At 38.4% G+C, this 27,290-nt stretch overlaps 1 protein-coding gene across 1 annotated transcript in view; it reads left to right on the top strand.

Annotated features, from left to right (window-relative positions):
- LOC146368057 (contactin-associated protein-like 4) overlaps positions 1-27,290 on the top strand; it is a 122,057-nt gene that overhangs the window by 62,064 nt on the left and 32,703 nt on the right. The window contains exons 6-12 of the mRNA XM_084911841.1: positions 5,311-5,486; positions 5,623-5,769; positions 10,967-11,234; positions 12,555-12,704; positions 12,997-13,168; positions 24,210-24,316; positions 26,558-26,677. Coding sequence (XP_084767967.1) covers positions 5,311-5,486; positions 5,623-5,769; positions 10,967-11,234; positions 12,555-12,704; positions 12,997-13,168; positions 24,210-24,316; positions 26,558-26,677 — 1,140 coding nt within the window. The remainder of the gene's footprint in view (positions 1-5,310; positions 5,487-5,622; positions 5,770-10,966; positions 11,235-12,554; positions 12,705-12,996; positions 13,169-24,209; positions 24,317-26,557; positions 26,678-27,290) is intronic.

Raw genomic sequence — 27,290 nt, 5'->3', positions numbered from 1 at the left:
CGTTAATAATATACTTGGGTATGGCTGAGATTTCAGTATGAATGCTATTTTCATCAGCTGAAAAGTTGATAGAAAATAATACTGTAAAGTCTTTAAAATAAGAAGCACGTTGAGATGAGTTGTTAACCAGATCTACAGAAATATAACTGAATTGGAAGTATCAAAACCAAGAACACCTTTATTATATGAAAAGTTTACTGCCTTATATTGTTATGTCTCACATTTAAATTTCTTTAAATTTAAAATATGTTCCAATCTGACAGCTTATTGTACTTGTTATGTCTAAACAACAATTTAATAAGATAGAAAGTATTTTTGTATTTGTAAGTCACTTGTTTGTGTTAGTGCAGAACATCTGTTTAAAGGTTGAGGACAATATAAAAACCACTAAAATTACTAAGATTGGCTTTCGGTGGATCAGATCGATGGCATGTATACTGGCACCTGATTGGTTTAAATCTTGGCTCCAAATTCTGCTTTTGCGTCTCTGTCTAGTTACAGCCATGATGGATGGCTCCCGTTCAGTGTAGCATGTGTTAGGGCTGGACTGTGCGGAGAGTTGATGCACGGCAGGTGTGTGTGTGTGTGTGTGTAAATGGGGTTAAAGCAGAGTTTGTCTGGCTGCCATGCTGAATCATCACCATATGGCACATCTCTCATCGGGAAGCCCATCTGGTTGCTGAAGTACGTTTACATCTATCAGTCTTCTGTCTCTTGCTCCATTTCACGAACCTCTGAACATCTTTCCCTTTTCCATTAGCAGCTAAATACACCTTTGTGTCCATGAGCTTATCCTTAAATATGTCAGTGCTTTTTTAACAGACAAAAGGAATAACCTTGCAGCCAATTAAATTAAAAACTAGCATAATTTCAAAACCGTGTACTCAAATTTCTTGCATACACAAGTGTAATCCATAGTGATAGGACAGTAATTCTCACTCTCACCTATTGGCAATTTAGAATCATCAGTTAACCTAACCCTACTAAGTGCATGTCTTTGGACTATGAGTTAAAAAAAAACACAAGAGTACTCAGAGAGAAACCACACAAACACAGAGAGACCCCAGCCAGGTGGATTCAAACTTGCTGTGAGGCAAGAGTTTTAACCACTGCACCACCATGCTGCCCTGGTGGGTGTTTGGAGTCCTTTAATTATCTAAGGTAATAAAGTAGACGTGTGATGGACTTTCCTCACTGGGGTGTTAATGGCAGGTCCTGGGAGAACACCAAGCTATATAAAGTTATCCAGCCCCTCCACCTGGGCTCCATTTTTGCTATGACAATGGAAGCGTTTCTCCTGTTTCCTGATATTTCTCACAATGATCGCCTTGGCCTACAGGTGTTCAGCTCAAGATTGTTCTTCTTACACCAGAAAGGCAGGTGGTTGATCTCATCCCACTAGGCAGATTCATCATTACTGGAGATCAGGCCCACTACCACTGTGCTGTCAGCATACTTGGCTGTGATATTGGACTATGAGGTAAATGGTCTATATTTGTATAGCGCTTTACTAGTCCCTAAGGACCCCAAAGTGCTTTACATATTCAGTCATCCACCCATTCACACACACTCGCACACTGGTGATGGCAAGCTACATTGTAGCCACAGCCACCCTGGGGCACACTGACAGAGGCGAGGCTTCCGGACACTGGCGCCACTGGGCCCTCTGACCACCACCAGTAGGCAACGGGTGAAGTGTCTTGCCCAAGGACACAACGACCAAGACTGTCAGAGCTGGGGCTCGAACCGGCAACCTTCCGATTACAAGACGAATGGCCAACTCTTGAGCCACGATCGCCCCACAGTGACTACACTGTCATAGGTGTTATGGGTGTATTCTGAGTAGAGCTGGGGATTCAGGTGAAACGGGTTCCACTGCGTCATGAGTGAGAGTTTCTCCCAGTAAAGAGCGCTGTAAATTGTTATGGGAGTTCAGGTTCAAGTCTGTGCGCTGGAATTTAGAGGCAGCACAAAGATCTCTCATCTCTAATCACAGACTCCAAAATTTATCAAATACCTAAGTGGGACTTCATAGACTGTAATCAACCATTAATTGCCAGTAATCACAGATGTATGTGGGCGTCCATGGTGAAAATAAGATTTTTCACGCTATGTTAAACATGCTCAAACAGCAGCTTCACTGTAACTTCAGAAGTTATATCAGTAACTGTCCTTTTCAAAAAGGAAAAAAAAAGACTTTTATCATAAAGAGAGATGAGAGCTGAATGAAATCAAAGCCAATTTGTCTTTATTCTTTCTTTTTTCTGCTTTTGCCAGTTTCTAAATATTTTCTGTTTTCTTTTTGATTACTGTTTATCTCCCTAGATCTCCTGCTCCTTACATTTCCGACATCACAAGAGGCTATCTGCCTCTAAAAACTGTTATCTTTGTGTCTCATATATTCTGTTTTCCCCTCACAACAATACTGTGTATACAATATATAATGTTTTTTTTTTTTTTTTTTGGTTGAGTGCCCTTCATCTTTCTGTCTCATTATATCTGTCTCGCCCATCATTTTTTTGTTTTTCTTCCTCGTCCTTGCCCAGTTTAGCCCTACATGTGCTTTTTGGGTTACATATTGTGTAATTTAGTTCATCTGCTGTGTGCACTGACCCTGAGCTCACACACGGTCTGCTTTAGTATACTATGACTAACACATCCAGGTCTGTTAGTCCAGGACCCCCTCCTGGAGCAGAGGCAGTTTTACTTTATGAGGCAAACGGCAACACTGTTCTGGAAAACAGAAGGGAAATTTGTGTCATAACCAGTGTTGGTCAGTTACTTGAAAATAGTAATTAGTTACTAATTACTGATTACTTCTCCAAGAAAGTAATCCTGTTACTTTACTGATTACTTATTTTCAAAAGTAATTACTTTGACTTAGTTACTTTTTAAAAACATGATACACAACCTGAATACTTAATAAAGCAATAGATCCTTCACCTCATGCTATTTTTTTCATGATTTAAAATGATATGATATGATATCAAATTGAATTAATGAAAAAGTTTGTTTTTAAAAAACAGACTTTGTATCTCTTAAACAGACTTAAAAACATTTAATCAAAATACTACTATTATTCTAGATATTAGGCCATATTTACCTAAAAAATACTAAAGAAACAGATTTCCCCAGATTCTTTCCCACTTTACTCAGATCAGCTTGTTGTTGTGTTTGTGACAGTCCAAACATTTGCCAAATGGGAAGTACTCTCTGGCAGGCCAGCGATGCAACTGCAACACTGATAACAAGGTTGAACGGTGTTTCCCTTGTCTCTTCTTCACAGTTTTAATTTTCATCTATAAATACCATAGCGATATACGGAGATGTTATCAGCCTCTAGTTATAAATTCAGTCTAGTAGTCAGTTTACAGGCATTTGAAAGATTATTTTAACATTTAGATTTATTATTACTGCTGCTTTATATTTATCTACTATAAACCTGTAAATACCATATAAAGGTGTGTCTTTGACTGAACTCAGTTCAGTCTTTGTCTCTTACTTTTGTCAGTTTAGGAAAACAAACATAGTGATTGTTCTTTTTTCAAGCTCCAGTACACGATGTGAGCCGTAAGACATCTTTTTAACATGTTTGGATACTTGTTTACCCCTTTAACGCAGAAGGACAGATTCGCAGAAACTCCAAAATACTGCCAGCAGGTGACGTTAGAATATGTATGGACCATTTGCACCCTGTAATGACTGGCCAAGTCCTCTCGACTCACTTTTAAACCCCATGAGAGTTTCCTAATACCTTACCAGGCTGATAACTATTTGGTATCCCAAAGTTTGCAAAATATGTTTCGAGTCGAATACATTGACAGCTGCTCCTGAAGAAAAACATCTTCCTGCATAATAAGGTACAGTCAACAACACATCATATAGACTTAGTCTGCAGCAAGTGTTCAGCAAATGCTGTGAAAAAGAGGTAAACACATCCTGTCTGACCCTCTTAGTCATTAATAAAATATGCCATAGTCATTGTCATTTTTTTCAGTTATTTATCCAAAGATTTTCCTTGCTCTTATTCATCACCACAGCCTGATTTTCTGGGCTTCATGTTGATATGTCACACAATAAAAAATAATGCGTATAGTGACGTTTACTTTTTTTTAAGACTCCATGACCTTTCTTCTTTGCCTCATCACCCTACCCTTTGAATTTTTTATATCTGGTGACCTGGTCCTTGTTAATATTTGCTGTGTGCATTCTTGCTCCCATGAGGAAGTAACCTATTGATTTCTGATGACCCCTGCATCACAATTTAAATAAAAATGGAGCTCAAAACATTTAAGAATAGCATAGAATTTTGCAGCATGATTTTTCTTACTTTCTTCAAAAATTCAACGCATTGGTAGTCATCATCTACTTGTGCATTCTTTTTGCTGCTTTAGAAAAAATATATCTTATTTTGTTCCCCCTCATGAGCTCTGTACTGCTAAAAAAGGGAGAGGAGATAAGGATGGGGTGGGAGTCACAGTGAAAAGGGAAGAAAAGGTAACAAATAATGGAAGAGAGGGCAAGACTGTATTTATTAAAATTCCTTTATTTTCTCTTTGTTTGCCCTTTCGTCTTTCATAGCGATGCCAGTTTTCTCTTGTTATTCAAGCTTCAATCAAATCATCTGTTTACACTCTATCATAAGGTCCTCTTCCTCTCTTTCCTGCTGCTCACAACATAATAAGGGCTGCATTAATCAATGCCTATAAACAGAACCTATTTGTCTTTAAGCCGTGCCATCCTTCCTCTTATATTGATTGAGCTGTCTCTTTCTATTTGTCCAGACTGTAATAAAAAGACTCATTCCAATAGTTGCATTAACAGGACAGACAAAGCATCAGAGCTTGTCTTCTTTTTTTCTGTTGGCTCAAAGACACGTTTGTCCGTCATTCTCCAAACTTTGTGTTTCTCTCTCTGAAGTTGGAATTGTCTGTCTCTAAACGGTTTCTTATACATTTTTAATGACTGACCGTGTTCAGCTCTTTCTAACGTTTCTCCTCTCAGCAGAAAGTTTCTCTCGCAGTTCTTTGGGGGATGCAAAAATCTATCCACTAATTAAGACCTGGTGGTGCTCTTCTATGATTAATTTATTTCTCACCATGTTTCCACTGTGGTTTTTCAGATTAGGCATTATTATGAGTTTGGCATTAGATGCTAGTATGCAGATATATTCAGTAGACATCATGGAGAATAGAGGTTCATACAGACCTTTGTATGAACCTCTCAGTGGGATCCTGAGTAAAACGGTCAAATCAGAAATAACCCTTGTCCTCCTAAGTGCTGTTTTGTTTTCCTTGACCCCTTTTACAGGCAGGACTTCATCCACTGAACCCCAGCGCCTTGTTTCCCTTGGCAGCCTGTTGGATGATCAGCACTGGCATCATGTAGCAGTGGAGCGGCGTGGCTCTCACCTAAACCTCACTGTGGACAAACACACAGAGAGGGTTCAAATCCCTGCAGACTTCAGCCACTGGAGCATTGAACAGGTATTTTCAAATACAGAAAGGGATAAATTTAGCTTTTACCTTTTGTGCAAACAAAAGTGCAGAAGATGAGTTGCAGATATTATGTTTCCTTCTTTTAAAATAATCAGTTTATTTGTGTATCATTGTTTTCATACAGCTGAGTTTGGGGGCAGTTCAGAGTGAAGTCTCTCAGAAACCAGTAACCTCCAAGAAGAACTTCAACGGGTGCCTGGAAAATCTGCTGTATAATGGCCACAACCTGATAGAACTAGCTAAAAACAAAAAACAACAAGTTACTATTTCGGTAAGTAATTTTAACCTGTGTAACACAATTTAAACACAACCTGACTTTTTTAATGATTTGGGGGGCTTTTTCTCCTTCATTACAGTAGATGGTTCAGTGAAAACTGTATTTTGTTTTTAAGAAAAGGACTTTAAGAAAGGGGGAAAAAACTGAAAACATGCATGTTGGCTTCTCCCCATAAAAGCAAGGAATAGGTTTTTACAATAAAAACATTTGAAGAGCCCATGGTAGAGTGTGTAGTAAATCAAAAAAGGTGCTCACCTGCAGAAAAACTGTAATGAAAGAAAAGGAAATGTAAAAAATGTTGTCCCCCAAAAAACATTTCGGGCTGTTGTTTTTCACCAATTTCATACAGGCACACTGCAGACTGGGGCCTGCAAAATTTGCATGTATGTTAAATGATCCTTTAAGGCACTGCAGTGTTTGTGTTTATACATCATGTGGTGAACACCAGGTTTCTGTTTTTGGGGCCATTTTAGTGGCTTTATTCAACTGTAGAGACAAATATCAAAGATAAAAGTAAGGACATTACGTCAACAGTTCTACCAACCAACAGGGCTTCAAACTGAAGACTTAGTGTTAAGAGCATTTGCATCAGTCTGCACCATAACCAGCTGACGTTAGTCCAAGTCTTTAACAGTGAGCTATGCATAGAACTATGGACCCTGCATGACAGCTCCCTTCCCAGCAGCTGTGGCTTTCACATAGGTTCAGCCCACTAGTGTTGCTTCTGCCAGCCAAGTAAGAATCAGAGCACACCTGAAAAAAGCTACCCTTGACCTAATTTTGTCTTTCTTTAAACTATGAATAATTTAAACCTGCTGAAATGTTTAAAGAAATAGAATTGTTTTATTATCTTTTTAATACATTGATATAATCACATTTCATTGAAACTAAGGTGAAAAGTGTCAGTTGCGATGTGTCTGCTATCATGTCATTATGACCATCCAAATACCATTTTACTGTTTATTTTCAAACTACACCTCAAAAAAGTAAGTAAGTAAGTAAAATTTATTTATATAGCGCTTTTCACAGATAAAAATCACAAAGTGCTTTACAACACAGGAAATGGGAATATAAAAACAATATAACAGTAAATAAAACAATGTAAAACTATAAAACTATAAAAACAGCATAAGAAGAAATTAATCAAATGCTTTTCTAAATAAAAATGTCTTCAGCTGTTTCTTAAAAGAATCAATGGAGTCCGTGCAGCGAAGAGACAGTGGGAGAGAATTCCACAACCGTGGTGCCACAGTCTGAAAGGCCCGATCACCACGAGTTTTAAAACGAGTGCGCGGTACCACCAGCAGTCTCTGATCTAATGACCTTAAAGCCCGAGAAGATGTATGTGGTTTCAGCAGGTCAGATAAATATTGAGGAGCCTGACCATGTAGGGCCCTAAAGGTTAGAACTAAAATTTTAAAATGAAACCTAAAATTTACAGGCAACCAGTGAAGGGAGGCCAAGACTGGAGTGATATGCGATCTTCTCTTGGTGCCTGTTAAGAGACGTGCTGCAGCATTCTGCACAGTCTGAAGACGATTTAAGGCTGATTTGTTAAAACAAGTAAAAAGGCCATTACAATAGTCTAAACGAGAAGAAATAAAAGCATGAATAATCATCTCAAGTTCAAGCTTTGATACCATTAGTCTGAGTTTAGAAATATTCCGTAAATGATAAAAACAGTTTCGGACCAGCTGCTTAGAATGCTGCTCGAGCGACATCGAGCTGTCAAATATGACACCGAGATTTCTAAGGCTTGATTTTACATAAGGGTCTAAGAAGCTGATATGCTGTCTAATTTCTGGGACCATGTGGTCTGGAGCAATAATTAGAGTTTCTGTTTTATCAGAGTTTAGTTGGAGAAAATTGTCATATAACCATTTGTTGATTTCTGTCAGGCAATTACTTAAATTAGACAATTTATAAAACTCAGACATTTTGAAGGAACAGTATAGTTGGATGTCGTCAGCATAGAGATGATAGGAGATATATTTATAGCGCTTAATAATTTGGCCTAGGGGAAATACATAAAGTAAAAAGAGAATTGGACCTAGGACAGATCCCTGAGGTACCCCACACGGCAAAACTGTTGATTCTGATGTGACATGATTCATGCAAACAGTAAAAGATCTCTCAGACAGATATGATATAAACCATTTTAAAACAACGCCAGTAATCCCAAACAAGTTCTCGAGTCTGTTTATCATGATACTGTGATCTACAGTGTCAAAAGAAGAGCTGAGATCCAACAGGACCAGCACTGTATATTCTCCAGAGTCTGCTGCCATCAAGATATCACTAGATACTCTAAGTAAGGCCGTTTCAGTGGAATGCAATTTACGAAAACCAGACTGGAAAGTGTCCATAACAGCATTTTTATCCAGGAAATAGTTAAGTTGTTCTAGTACTACTTTTTCTAAAATTTTCGATATAAAAGGCAATTTGGATATTGGCCTATAACTGTTAGGAAGAGATGGATCCAGCTGGGGTTTCTTTAATATTGGCTCAACAATAGCTTGTTTAAAGAAGCTGGGGACTGAGCCAGTATGAAGAGAAGTATTTATCATTTCCACAATACAGGGGCCAATTGAATCAAACACACTAGTGAAAAATGAAGATGGAAGGACATCAAGGGGGCTTGAAGTCTGTTTTATATGACAAAGCAGGCCTCTGATGTCTTGTAATGTAACAGGAGTAAAAGAGGACCAAGTATCAGAGGAGAGCAAGTTAAAAGTTTGATATTGAGAAGATGATGGAGAGATATTAGACCTGATGGCAATGACCTTATTTCTGAAATAGTTCATAAACTCATTGCATTCGGATGTTGAGTGAACTGGTGCACAAGGAGCATCAGGAGAAACAATACTCTTAATTGTTTTAAACAAGAATTTAGGATCTTTCTTTTTTGAAGCTATGAGGTGTGAAAAATACTCTGTTCTGGCATTTTTCCACATGTCATTTAGCAAGAGGATAGATTCTTTAAGGTGTAACTTATAAACCTCAAGCTTGGAAGCCTTCCACAAACGTTCTAGCTTGCGACAGTATCTCCTGAAATTACGAATGTTTTCATTTAACCAAGGATGAGATTTCAAACGTAGGACAGTACTTTTTTTCAGAGGTGCCACTATGTCTAAAATAGAATTACACTGGTTATTAAAGGATGAGACAAGAGAGTCCAAATCATTGTAAGTCATTTCAGCGTCGAACATGGCAGAGAACCTTTTGCCGGCGTTCTGGTTTATGATTCGCCTTTCAATCGTTATTTTGGGAGCCAGGGGATCCAAATAAAACGACAAGTTAAAATATATGCAGCTATGGTCACTCACATGGACATTTTCCACACGAATGTCATTTATATTTAAACCCAAGGAGAAAACAAGGTCCAATGTGTGACCCTTTACATGTGTAGGGCCAGAAACATGCTGCATAAAATTAAAAGACTCTGTGATAGTCATGAAGTCAGCAGCCATATTACAGGATGCATCATCAATATGAAGGTTAAAATCTCCCAACATTACCACCTTCTCTAATTTAATAATGGATGATAGGAGGTCGTTAATAGGAGGAGTGTGTTCAGCAGATTCATTTCTGCTGTTAAAATGATGAAAGGCTTTATACACAGCTCTCTTAAGGTCGTACCACAACATTTTAGTCAGGTTGAGGTCATTGTGTTCTCAGGTTCATTTTCTTGGTGCATGACCAGAAAGCAGAGTTCATGGTTGACTTTATGATCCAACAAGCCCAAATCATCACCTTCCACCACCATGCTTGACAGGTGGTATGAAGTGTTTGTGCTGATATGCTTTGTTGTGTCTTTGCAAAATGTGCATTATGGCCACACATCTCCCCTTTGGTCCCCTTTGATGATGATTAATTAATTCATTAATTTGATTAGGACCTGGCTGCAATCTATGGTTATGGAACTTCTAACGACATATTCCTGCATTTTGAATTTTTGTTAAATAAATACTGACATGTTGCAATATGCGGGGCACTGTTCATCTGAGGTTGTCTTCACGTGATTTTGAGACTTACAAAGGATTAGTAGTTTAGCAGATTTTTAAAATTATGTCCTGATATGTAAACCTTTAGAATTAAAAAGGGTTTACTTTTTTTTTTTCCATAACTGTAAATATAGGTTATCCTTAAATTTTCAAGCTTTGTAAGCTGTGCTGGTTGAACTACATGCTTGTGCAGCTCTTAAGGACCTACTGAGCTGGTTAATGAAGCCAAGACAAAGCAGTGTTGTGTGGTTAGACTCACTTATGCCTTGTCATTGTGGGAGTTATGGCCTTTAGAGTTTTTTGCATTTGCAATGAGTGGATCAAGCTCATCTGGGAGCTGTGAAGCGCTTGTGATGAAGTAATATGTGCTCTCTCATTACAGTATAGGGCCAAACAGCAGAAAGAAACATGAATTCTTGGTAAACAGGTTCAAAGATTTACACGCATGGCTGAAGATTTGAGTGGTCCTGCAGCTCTTAAGGTACTAACTGCAAAGCTGTGGTCTAATCTGCTATAGGCACTAAATGGGTCTGCTTACAGCTCTTTGAGGAGACAATAATAAGAAGAAAATAAGAGTGTAAATGGAGGAAGAATGGTGTGCCGATGCTGAAGGCTTTTGAGGGTTTTTAAGGTAACTTTACTTTGTGTTGTGCAGCAGCAAAGCCCACTCCAACATGAATAATTGTACATCACTTTAACTGCACCACAAAGGGCTTTTAGATGTCATCTGTGTTTCCAGAGCATTGTAAAGATAGCAGACTGAAATTCCCAGCAGAGAGTCGGGACTATAATAAATTACTGCCGCAGCTTTAGCGGTGAACCCCGCGTCATTACCACTACTCAAAACAATGGACTGTAACAGAGATGTCAGATATTGCAGTACTGGCCATGCTCTATGCTCTCTTCATTTTATTTCCATTTTTTTATCTCTTTTACCTCCACACTAGGTGACTTTGGCATTTTAGAGTTTGCTTTTCTAATCTTATCCTAAGCTCTGCTGTTATCATTATGGTAATACCAATGTCCTCTTTAAGGAGACTTGCTGATGAGATCACGGAGACATGAGGTCAGATCAGCACGCCCTCTGTAGCTGATTAATATTCATGTTTTATGTTGTTTTATCTCTATAATATCTTTTTTTCTGTCACACCTCCTCTTTCTCTCCACTCTGCATGTTTTCCTCTCAGGGCAATGTCACCTTTTCGTGTGCTGAGCCAGTTTCTGTTGCGGTGACGTTCACTGGGCCTGAGAGCTTCCTTCAGTTACCGGGGACTACAATGTCTTCATCAGGGGGCGTATCTATAGGCTTTCAGTTCAGGACTTGGAATAAGAAGGGGCTTCTGCTTAGTTTTGAACTCCCTCAACAAGGAGGCGTGGCCTGGTTGTACCTGAGTGAGGCCAGACTCCAACTACAGATCCATAAAAGCGGCAGGGCGCTGCTGGAGCTCAGTGCAGGTCAGTCTAAAGCAAATCCCAAGCACCTTCAGATCCACAGATCAACAGTAAAGTTACTAGAACAGCTCACACGAATGTCAAATCATTATTTTTCCACACTCACTGCACTTTGAAGAGCAGTGAGCTATGACTTCTGTCCATCTAATTTCAAGTATTTAGACTTAAACTTCATATCAGTAAAAAGACATGAAATGACCAGATACCTTGAACAATAATAATCCCTACCCAGTTCTAGCACAATAAATTTAACAATCATTGTTTTTCACACTGATTTATTTATTTATTTTGTTATATCCTGTAATAATGGTAGGTAATTGTGATCAGTGGGCGATGCATGGCTGGCATGTAGTTTCTAGGGTTACAGTGACAAATGTGCAGTGTGACCAACACAAGGACACAACTGTAGCAGAACGTCTCCAGACACTACTTAGCTGTATTTATCTTGTTCATTACTAGTCACACAAAACAAGTTACAGGGAAAAAGGAAACAATGTGAACAGAAGGTGAGTCGCATTGATCAGACGTCAGTGTTGATATACAAATGTTTGCTGTTTTAATTTAGGTTTTGGAAAAGCAATTAAGACAGACAAAAGTATCCTTCAACAGCCTGACCTATTAATGGCACATGGAGAAAAAAGATCATCTCAGTTCATGTAGAAACATAAGCCAATCTTTTTCTGGCAAATATTTTTGCATTTCATGCTTTGAAATGTTTAGATGTAATATTTATGCTCTGCATTGTCCTAATTTTTAAACCTCTGGTCACTCAGCAATGTTACAAACAGCAAATGGCATTGTAGGATGATTAGGATGTCTTCTTGAGCAAAGAAGTGCAAGTAAGGAAAACAGTGGAGATAATGAGATATTGATTTATTCCCTTAACTCCTAATAACATACAGATCCACAGGGCTGGCACAGTGCCGTCTGTACTTGATACAAGTCGATCACTCAGAGGATGTAGGAAGTGGGAAGCTCACTTGCTGCAATCAATGTGTTAGATACGACCCTTCCCCTCTGTGGCACATGTGAAGTGATGAGCGAGGAAACAATCAGTTTATAACATTATGTTTTATAAAAAGAAATTATTTACAAGCTGTTTCGAAGAAGAAAAGTGGTATATAAGTAAATTAGGTGTATTTGTGTAGTAGACAGTGTATGATAGGATATATAATTTGGTCATTGCTACCCATGCTTGGTTTCCATGTGGGGAAAAAAAGTGTTCCCAACATCTGTCGCAGGTTTTAATGGCTCGATGTGCAACCATGGCACACGGGAAAGATTTTATTTTCAGCGGTGTGTTAATGGATGTTTGCTTTCCAGGTGCTTCTCTGAATGACGGTCAGTGGCATTCAGTGGAGCTGAATTCCAGACGAGGTCGTCTAACCATCACAGTGGATAAAGAGGAAAGAGACAGCTCTCAAGCCAGCCCATCGTTTCCTGTCACTATAGAAAGTCACCTCTTCTTCGGGGGTAAGACACAGCTCAGCTGTGTCATTCCATGCAATTATACCCACTCAAGCATCAGTGAGCATAAAATGTAGAAACTTTGTAATAAACCAAAAAATATATGGAATTATCTGTCCACAGTGCATTAGTTAGTCAGTTACAGTCACAGTTTGCGTCACAATACATCAATGTTTTAGGGGGGTTTTCCACATACAATACACATCTCAGTTCATCTCTACAAATCTGTTGTTTTTGATTTTTGGTGCACTTTTATTTTATTAACTCTTGCCATCTGCTGTGATTCTCTTCTGTTCAGGTTGTCCTGTTGAAGATGGCAGTCAGAAGTGCAGAAACCTGTTTAGTGTCTTCCAGGGCTGCATGCGTTTGTTTACTGTGGACAATCAAAACCTGGACCTGATTAAGGTGCAGGAAAAGCAACTTGGAAACTACAGCAACCTGCAGATTGACATTTGTGGAATCATTGACAGGTCAGTTTTCAAAAACTCTGCTGTTTGTTAAGGCACATTAGTGTTTTCTCTTAGCTCTGACGCAGCCCTCTGATATTTAGTAGAGTTATGAAAAATGATAATCTGGAAATATTTCTGTCAGAATGCAGTCTGTTACAAGTACAGCAGTTATTCATAGAATAAATCATCGTGAAGCTTTGGTGTACAAATTACAAGCTGTCCAAAATTGCAGTGCTGACAGTGACATTTTCTGGTAGGAATATGGACCAAAATGTTCTATTTCAAAATAATTCTGTCTGATTTTACCCCACAAAGATTGTTGTCCATTGCATCTTAACTGTGTTGCCTTCATAACCACTTTCCTGGCAAGAATATCAGGTAAAAGCCAACCATGGAAAGTTTTAGTAGTTTGGTAAAAATGTATTTTAAAAACATAATACTGTCTCTTTTTTTTTTTTTTTTACAACCAATGTGGCATGACACATTGTTCTTTAAATTCCACTTCAAGGTATTATGTACTTACATACTTGCATGATTAGAAGAAAAAATACCAAGACTGCATGTTTGACTCAAACCTTTTCCTTAGCAGTTTGTTTAGCTGAGATAGGCTCAAAGAATTGGAATCTGTATTACTATAATATGGGTACCACTGGCCTATTTAAATCTTAGGAACACATTATGTTTTCTATACCACATATAAGTATAACTGCATGAGATTTTGTACTTATACCAGAGGTGTGATTTGAACCCTCAAGGTCTTATGTCAATTGCTTCTTGAGTCAGTTAAGTCTGTGAGGATTAAGTGATTAGGCCTTAATGATTAGACTTTAGGTGGAGATGGGACTGGGCCAGTGTTTGGTTGGAATTTAGGAGCAACTGAGCAACACTGAGATTAAATATGCCAAGACAGATTGCACAAAGAATTGTGTGTTTTGTTAATGCATGATATGTTCACTTCACTAAGAAGAAAAGTGGACAGTTATAAGCCTGATGTAATCTAAAACATGAATCAGAAACATGACTGTTGTAGGAGGGCATCCTAATCACTTGAAAAGCTCTTTCAATAGCATCTGATTTGTCTGAGAAGTGCTATGTAAACAAGGCCTAATTGACTGCATGTTGATTTGATTTATATCTGCCCCCAAAAAGCATCTATGCCAATATAGCATTTAAACCCATGAGGACTATGCATCACACGGTACATTTGATAATGAGAACACACAGAACTGGGGTTTGAACCCACGAGGCTATTGCACCTTAATCACTCAGGTCTCTCATTTTAAATGCCAAACTTAATGAGGGTACCACGCTTGTCTTATCAGAACTGACATTATATAAAGATTAATATATGAAAAAAGATCGTTCATTCTTTCATTTATTCCCACCACTTGTTTTTATTCTAACCACTTTTTGTTCTGAGTCAGAACAAGAATTACTTGTTTTCCATTATTGAATTAAAATATGTGCAATTACTAGCGTCAGCTATGTAAGTATCTATTAGATTGGCCAAAGAGACTTGCTTACCAGAAGTTGTGTGTGAACCCACGAGGGTTGGTGTCTATTGGATCTTAAGTCTAAGACCTTAACCACTCGGGTGTCCTCGTAGCTTTTAGGGCATATCTTTATGAGAATTTAAGAATTAAATCCGCTAATCATTAAATCCGCCTGTCTTAACAACACTTTAATTTCAATTAAGTCAAGAAAGTCAAACCCGACTGTTTAGAGACTGCATTTACAGTCTATAGTGTCTTTTGTTTGTTCCTGACCAGACAAAGCACAGTACATCGCACAAGGCACATCAACATAGACACTGCTGTTTTGCAGATTATGTGATTATGTGATTATGTCCCAGATTATTTGTTCATTCTTCTTCTTGTAGACCTTTTCATGTTTGCAATTGGTAAAAAGCAGCATGGTGGTAGAATGGATAGCACTGTTGTCTCACAGTAAGGTCCTGGGTTTGAATCCACTGTATGGCCAGGCCCCTAAAGTCTATATGGGTCTCTCTATATCTGGGTATTGGGGCTATCTCCATGACAGCTGGGACAGACTCCAGTGACCCTGAATTAGATAAGAAACATTTGTTTCACACCATCTGCAAATTTCATTTTTCGCACAATAGGTAAATAGGTAAAATGTGGTCAAATGAGTAAACTGAGGTGCCTTGCATGCATCTACACACACATACATACATACATACGTACATACATACATACATACATACATACATACATACATACATACATACATAGCTGATCAGCTATGTCATTAGTTTATTTGCTTCAAAGTAAAAAATCTAAATGAACATCTTCCACATGTGGTGATTCTGTAATTTTGCCAGAGGTTGTAAGACCACTTGTTTCATCTCTTTATAATTTAATTGAAAAAAAGCCCCCACTGAACTTCATACATGCTTTGTCAAGCAGAACTCTGTATTACAGTAACGTGACAGGACCATTTATCAAGTGGAACTTTAGTTTATGGCCTTTACTGTACCAGGCGTGAGACCGAGAGCCACAAGAAGAAGCGCTAATAACAGTGCGATACCTAAATCACTTGGCCATCCTAGTGACAACAGGTGTTATCTGCTGAAAAAGCAAACAGTTATAATAGTTTAGTGCAAGTAATGCAGTATATAAAAGAAAATTTAAGGCATTTACCTCATACAGCATAATAAGAATGTGATGGCATTTAGCAGGGTTGCAGCTGTTGTCAAGAAATATAATAAGCAATTTCTTATTAAAAAAAGGGGGCTTGCTGAAATCATATATTTATATTATAATTATAGATTTATATAGATTACGTAGACAGAAAGCTAAAAAAAAAAAGCTTCCAGTCATGTTGTGTCAAATAAGAAACACAATGGTGTGGAAGACTGTTTTTTAGATATATTTTTAATACTTTTATTGTTTTTTTTATTGCTTAGAAGGAGACATTTCTCCATTCAGGAGTTATACAAGCAATCCCAAGCAAGCACTCACACTCACACAGTTATTAAGAGGAAATGATCGGTGGAAACCAGTGATGTAAAATAGGTGCTGTGACATTTTTTTCCTTGCCAATATAGTTTTTTTCTTGAGCTTTAAACTAATTTAGGCAGTGGACCAATCAAGTTCAATATATGACCAACAGCTTGCTGATAGCACATCCAGTACACATCCATTATTAGATCAATCTAACCAGTCAATTACAACACCCCAGTGATAATATCTACTTTACAGAAACTCCTCGTGTGAAAATGTTCTTTTTTAATCAAGGTCACTCCTAAAGGTGTTTTTTTTTTTAGTGAACTATATTACATATAAAACTGTTTAGAGATTAAAATTCAGTAGTGTACCTATAAGTGAATTTTTACATTTGAAGTTAGGATGCTGTTAACGCCATCGGTAATGGAATGCATTATTGTTCTTCTGTCCAGAATAGGTTGTTTCTGGCTTTCTTCCCACTTTTAGTTTTTTGATCCTTGCTTGAGCCATGCAATTAATGCAGCGCGGGTAAAAATGTCGAGTTACATGAACTACATGTCATTTGCATCATCTCAGGGAAGATGTGAAAGCTTCTCCCACTGACACTGACTCCAAGCAAATGGCCCCAAAATTGAAATTAGCAAATAATTTGCATGTTAACATTACCAGTCAACCAGTTTCACATGCTATCTAGGATATCTGATTGTGGGTACACCACAATAAGATATCCTTTGATTTCCTAATATCAATATGTTGAAATTTTCCTTTGAGTTCAATATGAATGGGAGCAATAAAAACAGATCATTTCCATTCAGTTTAAGCTGCTTGTAATTAAAACAATGCTGATGAGAACACTGAGAATGAACTAACATTAAGGAAGAATAATGAGCTAAAAGATGCCATAAATTTCTGCAGCGCTGAGATGAACTACCAGAATCAGAATATTTATTACCTATTACGAGGCTAATGCAACTTTGAGTTAAACTGAAAAGAACTGAACCGAGAGCTATTTTGCACCTCATGATACATATTTTCAATAATTGATGGAAAGATGATACAATTACGTGCAAGCATGTGCTTTATGTCATCAGTGACAGTTTAGATTCAGAGTTGGGGCCTCGGAGGAGGAGAGACACAGATGAGGGAGGGAAGGAGGGAAAGCAGAACCACTCATTTATTGTTTTGTTGGCACACCAAATAGCAGTACAATTAATGAGACAATTACAACAATTATAAAAGCCTCTAGGGAACAGGAACAAACACACACACGCTCACACACACAGTAGCACAAACACTCCTCCTGCAAATACAGTGAACTGAATGTAAAGCATACCCACAAATATTGTACAAACCACACACCCTTGCCAGATAAGGAGCATCTGCTTGGATGATTTTAATTAAATGTTGTGCTGTTCCTGTATTATTGTTATTATTATTATTATTATTATTCAGTAGAATACAGTTCTTCCACAGATCTGACTGCTCACTGGAACAAAACTATAAACAAAATCTGTTTTCCAATAAAGACAGGAAAAAATAATCAACCATATGTTCCCTCACTGTAATCCTGCTGATTGAATTTTGGCCTCGTGGGATATATCGTACTGTAAAGTCAGGGGGAAAATGGACTCAGCAACACGGCTTTAATGTGGTGGTCATACTTCAGAGCAGGTTATTACTGTATACTCTATGTGTTATTGTATGTGTGTGTGTTTTGGTGTCAAAAGCAAACAGCTCTGCCAGCAGCAAAGCTGTTTGCTACTATTTTAAGGAAGGTGTGAGGAAGTGCTTTATTAATAGTACAAAGGAACGAAAGCCCATAAAGAGCTCAACATCAACTGAAGACCTGCCAGCTAATTTCAGCTTAACACATAAGAAAGGGGATATGGTGTGCTTCTTCAGGGCACTTGTGTGTTTCATTATCATAGTGATGATAGTTATAGTGAAACCAGGGAGTGTTAGCACTGCAATGAAATGATCAATATACTGTAAACTTCTCCTCTAAGTATTTTTAATATTGTGGAAAATATTGTATATTGGAGTGATTTGCTGTGTATACATTTAATCGTTTTCTTACATGGTGGCAGCAGCCCAAACCTCCCACTCTAGCTCATCCGGGAGAACACCAAAGCGTTCTCAGGCCAGCCAGAAGAAGTAATCTCTGCCATGTGTCCTGGGTCTACCCTGGGGCCTCCTCCCGGTGGGACATGCCTGGAGCACCTCACCCAGGAGGCATCCAGGAGGCATTCTAGCCAGGTGCCAGAATCAGCTCAGCTGGCTCCGTTTGAATGTGGAGGAGTAGTGGCTCTACTCCAAGTCCCTCATGTGTGACTGAACTTCTCACCCAATCTCTAAGGGAGAGGCCTTTAGAGAAAACTAATTTCTTGTTTCCACAGTCTTATTTTTTCAGTCACTACACAGACGTCATGACCAGGTGAGGTGAGGGTAAGGACATAGATGGACTGGTAAAATGACAGCTTTGCTTTTATGCTCAGCCTTCTGTTCACCACAACAGACCAGTACAGCATTGGCATCACTGGACATGCAGCCCAATCTGTCTGTAAATGTCCTGCTCCCAATATCTTTCTTCAATGAGGGCAACTCATCCCTGTCCCAGAGTGGGCACTCCACCCTTTTCTGGCTGAGAACCATGGCCTCAGACTCAGAGATACTTGGAGATACCTCTTATACCTGCCGCTTCACACTCAGCTGTGATCTGCTTCAGTGCATACTAGAGGTCACCAACTGATGAAACCAACAGAATCACATCATCCACAAAAAGCAGAGATGAGATTCTGAGGCCACAAAAGACAAAGGGTTTTCAGTAAATTCTTCTTTTTCTCATTATAATTGAAAATACTTGGATTGAGTGAAAAATAATCCCTGTCTTTAGTAAATAGGCATTTTACTGAGTACTGGCAAAACATATTTTGGGCCAGACTAAAAACAAGAATTGGTTGAAACACATTTTAAAGTTTTTATTGACCGCCAATAAAAACACAGTCTGAGAAAAGATGGGAATCTCTGTGGAGTTTGGTTTTGGTATGTTAAAATGGTCATGTGGCTCACGAGGCTCTGTGAGGTAGTGGGCTCCTGGACCCTGATTTACTGAGTAAAGACAATCCCTGAATGCCTTAGGGCTAAGTATGAATGCAGAGGATGGAAGTGTTTTATATGAGGTTGTTTGCAGTCTGTAGACAACTTTGTTGGTCATCTATCTGCAATTATCTGTCTGTGACAGTGCATTTCCCCAGTAGAAAGTGTTTGCCAGAGGCTGTTATGTCATAATATATGTGCAGGGCAGGCATGTGCCTGTGTGCACTGGGGGAGTAGAGGATGTTTTGTGTCTGCATTCTTTTTCTGTTCTTTGAAGAGTGCCAAATGATGCTTGGGATATTTCAGTTAGGAAGGGTAGAAGTTAAATTGTGCTTTCTTTCTTCCTGTACTTTTTCCATTTCATCTAAGTCTTCATCTCTGTCACCACCTCCAAGACAAAATGGCAGTATGCAGCAATCTGCATCTAGATGTCTTTAGTTATATGAAAAATCCGCCCCTTGTTCCAACATTTCTGTCATTCTATCTATATTGTTGCATACATGGACCCCTGACCCCTGAGAGCTTATTTGTTCTACCTAAAGTTGTGCATGTGATGTCTTTATTTATTATCCCAGTCAGAGTGGAGCTGAGTGTTTATTAGAAAAAAAAGAAAAAACTAACACAACTGAGAGAATATTTTTCCTTTTGAGTGATTTGTGCAATTATTATAATTGTGCAAATCCACATACCATACCACACCATACCATACCATCGTTATTTATAAAGCACTTTAACATAAAACCAGAGTTCACAAGTGCTGTACATATGCAAATAGCATAAGCAAAGTAAAAATAAGATAAAATAAAATAAAAAACTAAAATAAAATAAAACATGTTAAAACAAAATTGAGTCAACCCCCTCAAACAAAGGCTTCAGTGAATAAATATGTTTTAAGAAGAGTTTTAAACTCAGAAAGAGAAGAGGCCTGTCTAACGTGCAAGCGCAGATCATTCCACAACTTTGGAGCAGCTACAGCAAAAGCACGATAAAGCAAAACAGTAAAGACCTGACCAGGCCTGGTTATTTATCTTTCTTTTAAAGGCTGAACACCTAATTTTTTTCTTTTTCATTTTGTTGTTTTTATGCTTACATTTTTTTTAAACAAAATTTGTTAGCATTTCTCACACCCACCTCACACAGGTATATTGACTGCCACCCATATATATGTATTTTTAAACTTACTCTCATTTGAAAGTTCAGTTGCTAATAACCAGCTCGGTCTGGCCCTTGTCATCTGGTGTTTCCCTATGGGGGCATATACAGTGGCATGAAAAAGTGTTTTCCACCTTCTTGATTTACCATTTTTTGTATTTATCATACTTAAATGTTTCAGATAATCAGAAACATAAATATTAGACAAAGATAACACAAGTAAACACAATATGCAGTTTCTAAATGAAGGTGCTTGTTGTCTGTGAAGGTTCTCAGTCATCCAGGTCATCGTAGTCAAAGGAGCTTGCAAAGAAAAGCGTCTGGACTTCTTTAAGTTTACTTGAAGACGTTTCACCTCTCATCCGAGAAGCTTCTTCAGTTCTAAGGTCAAATGGTGGAGAGTCCCAGATATAAACCTAGTGGGAGTATCCCCCCACAGAGGGACAAAAGGACCCCCTGATGATCCTCTAATCGCCTGAGCCAAGGTGTGAAACTGGGTGTGGGTCCCAATCAGCCAGAGTTTCGGGTGTGTTCATTGTGAAACCTGGCCCCACCTTATCATGGTGCTTGTTATTAAGGGGGGAAAAAATCCAAACCTGGATGGTTCTGTGTGAAAAAGTGACTGCCCCCTTGACCTAATAACTGGTTGGACCATCCTTAGCAGCAACAACTGCAATCCAGTGTTTGTGATAACTGGCAATGAGTCTTTTACAGCGCTTTGCAGATTTGTTGTAATTCAGCCACATCGGAGGGTTTTCGAGTATGAACGGCCTTTTTAAGTTCGTGCCACAGCATCTCAATAGGATTCAGGTAAGGTCTTTGACTAGGTCCTCATTTGGTTTTTCTTAAGCCTTCCGAGGTGGACTTGCTGGTGTGTTTTGGATCATTGTTCTGCAGCAGAACCCAAGTGTGCTTCAGCTTGAGGTCACGAATAGATGGCCGGACATTCTCCTTCAGGATATTTTGGTAGATAGCACAATTCATAGTTTCATTTACTACAGCAAGTCTTCCTGGTCCTGAGGCAGCAAAGCAGCCCCAGACCATTACACTACCATCACCATATTTTACTCTTATATTCCTGTACGATGTTCCTTTTCTGAAATGCCGTGCTACTTTTACATCTGATGTAATGGGAAACGCACCTTCCAAAAAGTTAAACTTTTTTATCGTCAGTCAGTAGCCACGAGCCTCCACAAGCCTTTTTGGTCAGCAGTGGTTTTCTCCCTGAACTCTCCTGTGGATGCCATTTTTTCCCAGTCTCTTTCTTATTGCTGAGTCATGAACTCAGACCTCAACTGACACATGCGAAGCCTGTGGTTCTTGAATGTTGTTCTAGAGTCTTTTGTGACCTCCTTGATGAGTTGGCGATGTACTCTTGGAACAGTGATAAACCTTCCCAGGAGTGATTGGCCTACCAAAATTAAATTGTGGATAATGGCTCTCACCCTGGTTCACTGGAGTCCCAAAACCTTAGAAATGGCTCTGTAACCCTTTCCAGACTGATAGATGTCAGTGACTTTGTTTCCCAACAGCTCCTTCAGATTGTAGCATGATGTGTTGCTTTTTGAGCTGTTTTAGCCTGCTTCACTTTGTCAGACCGGTTTTATTCAAATGATTTCTTGATTCAACAGGTCTGCCAATAATCAGGCCTGAGTGTGTTAAGTGAAACTGAACTCAGCTTTCCAAAAAATGTGGTTATTCACATATAATTCATGATTTCACAACAGGGACAATTACTTTTTCACACAGTACCAGGTAGGCTTTTCTCCTTTAATCAATGAAATATTCATTAAAAATAGGATTTTTTATTTACTTGGGTTATCGTTGTCTAAAATTAAAATTTCTTTGATGATCTGAAATATGTAAGTGTGACAAATATGCTGCTTTGGCAGTTCTTCATGTTTTTCAGCTATTCCAAATCTTAAATCCATTGTCTTGAACTGCAGCTGGCGACAGTAATGCTTGCTCTGCTCTGTAGATCTGCTGCAACCTGGAGGGCCCCTCCAACCAGAAGCTGCCTCACATGGTGCTGAGCTCACATATGCACATTAACAGCTGCAGTTCAAGATGGTGGAGTTGAATCCCTTGGGACAATTGAGACTTTATATAGTTACAATATTTATTTTTATTATTTCTGTAAAAAAAAAAAAATAGCAAGTGTGTGCATGTATGTATGCACACACTTGTACAATCACCCTCTGTCCAAAGTCATTTCTGTGGGCAGCACTCACCTCTCTCCAGCTACCACCTACATTTCCTCCAGAAGAACACTAAGGTGTTTCTCAAGCCAGCTGTGAAACTATTCATCAAAGATGCATCCAAAAGGGATCCTAGTTAAATGCTCAAACCACCTCATTTGGCTCCATTTAATGTAATGCAGCATGTATTCGGATCCTAAGGATCCGACTACATGAACCCCTGACACTGTGAGCTTATTTGTTCCACCCAAAGTTGTGGCCATACTGTAGGTAAGGGAAGGAATGTGTATGGACCAGCTATGCCTTAATGATTACCTCTTTACCACAGTATAGCAGTATAGTGTCTGCATCGCTGGACTTACTATAGTCTTGTCAACACATGTTTAGTAACCAAATCACAAAAATCTGTCTGAAAGAAAAGTATCTGCTTTTCGACTTTTTGGGAGGAAATGTTTTCCCAGCCTTGACTTATTTTTGCAAAATTAAGGATGCAGATTGAATTAAAGGATTTTTGGCAGTTATGGCTCAAGAGATAGAGCTTGTTTTCTTCTAATTGGAAGGTCAGAGAGTTGACTCCTGGCTCATCCATCCTGCATGCATACTATCCTCAGTCAAAACACTGCACCCCAAATTGCACTGATGCATACAAGGGTGTGTTAATTAGTGAATATAGCTTGAAGGGTAAAGTGCTTTGAATGTTATATGTTACTAGAAAAGGTCTACATAACTGTCAGTTCATATAAAACCAGTTGTAACCTTTGGAAAGAAATATAAAACTCAGTTGCGGATGCTTTCTCTCAGAAGGAAAGTATGTGAAAAGCAAAGAAATGATATTTTGTCTTTTACTAAATGAGCTTTCAGCTGAATTGTTTCGCAATGTTACAAAAGATGTTGTACACCGGATTATTTTTCCCCCACTTCATCAGCCTCCCACAATAAGTTACCCAAATGGAAAATAGAACCTCCTGCAAATATTCGAAGTGAAATATTTTCTGCATTTTTTTTCCTGACCCTCCTACACACATTTGACCATGAAGTGAGTGACATGCTTGAGTAAACATTTGAAATGCTTTCTGTCCATTTAACAAAAGAGCTTTATATAACAGAGTCATTGTGAAAATAATTTCAAGTGCTTTGAGAGTGCACTGAGTATACTGAGAGTTTGAAAGCATTTCGGCCAATCATAATTATCTAGTATCATCTGCACCATTAAGTAATTCCAAAAAGTCAAAGAGTTGATCCTGGCAGTCGGTTTTCCCGTCAAAGTGTTCATAAATAGCTCGAGTCTGCTCGCTCATTGTACGATAAGTGACTCGGCTAAAACATAAAAGATGCTTCAGCAGCTGTTTCAAACAAAACAAAGTTGGATGCTCTTGACAATAACAGATGAAAGGTATGTTTTGGCATCAACTGCTTTTGTCCCATTTGAAAGGTTTTTAGCAGTTAAAATTGGTTCCTAGTGTTCAAGCTGCCAAAAAACAAATGGATGTTTTCAAATCTGCTGTCACAGTATGTATGTATATATAACAATGTGTACATTTTTCTTTTTGCTTTGTGACCTTTGAGACGTTCAACTGTCTCCCACACAAACATCCAGCAGGGTGCCATTTCATAATCTTCTCGACTTTTCTCTCCCTCGGTGTGTTTCAGGTGTTCTCCCAGTCCTTGTGAACACGGCGGTCCCTGCAGTCAGTCCTGGACTGTCTTTCACTGCAACTGCTCTGACAGTGGCTACAGTGGAGCGACCTGCCACAGCTGTGAGTCACCTTTCAAGCAGATTTAAGTCATAACAGCCACAAATAGAATTTGTAAAGTTTAAAAGAATAGCTGTATAAATCTTTATTTTACAGCATTCATTTTTGATTCAAAACTGTATCTCAGGTAAATCTATGTATGATACAAAGGTCTCACTTATAGCTCGTCCTGAAAACCATACTCCAGTATGTCATCCATGTATAGATGGATTGGGAAAACCCATCCAGGATCCTGTCCCAGCAACAGGCTGCTAGTCTGTTGCATGAAAAATACATAAAAATGCATACATTCATGCCTGCAGTCAACTTAGACTCACCAGTTAACCTAATGAGCATGTTTTGTATGCTGTGGAAGGAATACAATCAGAGAACTCACAGGCACAAGGAGAACATGGACACACAAGAAAAAGGACACGTGGGACCTTTGACAATAGTAACCACTCTACCCGGTGCCATCCAGTACTCCCCTGCTGAGGAATTTAACTAGCTCCCCTGCTTTCTTTGTGTTTAATTCACCTCAACAGATAATAACCGTAAGAAACCAATAAACCTGGCTTCAGGATTTAGTCATCATATTTATGCTTCCCTACTGTACATATCCTTTTAGTTTTTAATCGCACTGTGAACTTCTGACTTGATGCATAGTTTTCACCTTCTAAAATGAGAATCTTTTGCTTTTCTAAATAGAGTTATTCAAAAATACATGTTACTCATCAGAAGACGTGAGTGTGTGCATCCTTGAGGTTGAACAAATGTGATTAATGCTTTTATCCATCATAACCACTTTTTTTTTTACCTGTTCCTAATCCGACACTGTTTTAGTTTCCTTTCATCTTGTTGCATTACCTATACCTTATCATGTAATACAATTTGTGGGAGTCTTGGCCAAAGGTGAAAAACAAGGTCCAAACTTTCAGTCTGAGACGTGAAGCACATCCTTTTAGCCTAGTGTTAAACTAGTTATTAAGCAAAATGTCCTAATGTTTTGGACTCTTTGATTGTGTAAAATATGGCAGGTGATTTATTATTATATATTTACATGTTTGAAATAAAACAAAAAAACAACAAACAGAAGACAAAGTAAAAAAAAGTCAAGTTGTCACAAATCACAAATGTGACAACCCCGTTAACGCCGCCTTGATGTGGCATAATTAGTCTCCCATTTCGTCAAAACCAAAAGCATTTTTCATATTAATGAAAAGACAGTGCGATAGTTTTGACAGATGAAACTTTGCTTTAATTAAATTAAACTGGAAGAAAAATTGTAAGAGAAAAAGAACATTTAATTCCGATAATTAATTACCTTGTACATAATGTAACGGGATGACTTACAGTATAATAACTGAAAACTTGCAGACAGTTCATTTTTCTTCCCTTTTTATTGTTTTATGACATTATTATTTATTAAAAGACAGATCACCCTTAATAGTGTGTTGTGCTGCTTTCATCTACATAATAGTCTCATCTTGCTCCCCATCGTTCACATGAGGGGTTTTAAAGCAGCATCAAATGACCTGTCGAGCTGGAAGCTCCAGCTCCAGTGTTTACAAAACTCGTGATTCTGAGGCCGCTACAATTACAGTGACATGGATTTTTCCCTTTGTTGGTGGTGGTGATGCAAATTGGTACTTGTGACAGAACAAAGAGTTTTTCTTTGGACAACTAAGTGGCGTTTTAGATTTAAGAGCTTCCTGGGATGCCTGTCCAGGAAACTTCTCACTTTTTGATGGTGCATGATTAAAAGGAAAGAGGGCGATGATGCTACACTGCCAAATACTGAATCAATACATACATTTATGTACATAAGGTGATCCCTGCTTCTAGTTCTGTGCCAGTTATCTCAAGTTAGATCCTCTAGACTTGTAAAGAGATTTTTGTGTAAGCCTTTTTTAATCCTGATAAATAAAAGTATTTTCTTTGAGTTGAGGAAAAGAGATAAACAGGTGAAGTGTTTGGATATGGGTGCCACTTTATGGGCTCAAGCATAAAAAGAAGGAGACGGAGCAGAAGTTTATTTATTCACTGTGTTTTCCCACTAGTCATTACCATCGTCTCCGGCTGGATATAACTTTAGTTCATGAGAACCTCTGATTATTTTCTTCACTCTGATCATATGACATTGATTCAGTGGCGATACGTACGTACGAAGCAGAACCCTAATCCTCCATAGATTTGATCTCCATCCCCTGGCAGCTCCCATGGGCCAGCATGTTGACGTTGTTGATCTCATTATTTTCCTTCCAGCTGTGTACGAACAGTCCTGTGAGGCATACAAACACAATGGCAACACATCGGGACATTTTTATATCGACGTGGACGGCAGCGGACCAATCAAACCGCAGCTGGTCTACTGCAACATGACAGGTGACACAACCACACTTACAGCCCCCTTTACTACCATCATCATTCAACATTTGCTTGTATTAACATTTACATAATTGCACATAAATAATGACACTCAACTGTTTTTAATGCACCTTATACACCTTGCCTTTTTTCTGATGTTTGTATTATTTCTGTTATGATACTACAGAACTTGTTTTTCTTGTTCATTATTATATAGATATTCCAGTCAGTCTCTATCAGCACTTTTTCTGTCTAGACTCCTAGTCTCTATCCATCTATTGATATGGTTTAAATAACTTTTTCAATTCCATGCTTTTTATTTAACTACAGAAAAACTTAATTAGTGATTTTTAGTGTAGAAGAAGGTGGAAACTGAACATTACAAACATATACGGCAAACAGCCAAGCTAGAATAGATGTTCACATTCATCTATACTAGCATTTGAGTCAGACTCAAGTGCCATGAGTGGGGCTTTGGCTTTCAGTGGGGCTGGGATTCCTCGTAACAGACACTGACTGCAGTTCCTAGTGTGAGATATATATATATATATATATATATATATATATATATATATATATATATATAGATAGATATATACATATATGGTGAAGAGAGAGCTGAGTGTAAAAG

This window comes from Perissodus microlepis, chromosome 18, assembly GCF_051167445.1.
Source record: "Perissodus microlepis isolate ML-2025 ecotype Zambia chromosome 18, ASM5116744v1, whole genome shotgun sequence".
Taxonomy (NCBI): Eukaryota; Metazoa; Chordata; class Actinopteri; order Cichliformes; family Cichlidae; genus Perissodus; species Perissodus microlepis.
Note: the sequence above shows the minus strand (reverse complement) of the source record. Positions and strands in the feature narration are given on the sequence as shown.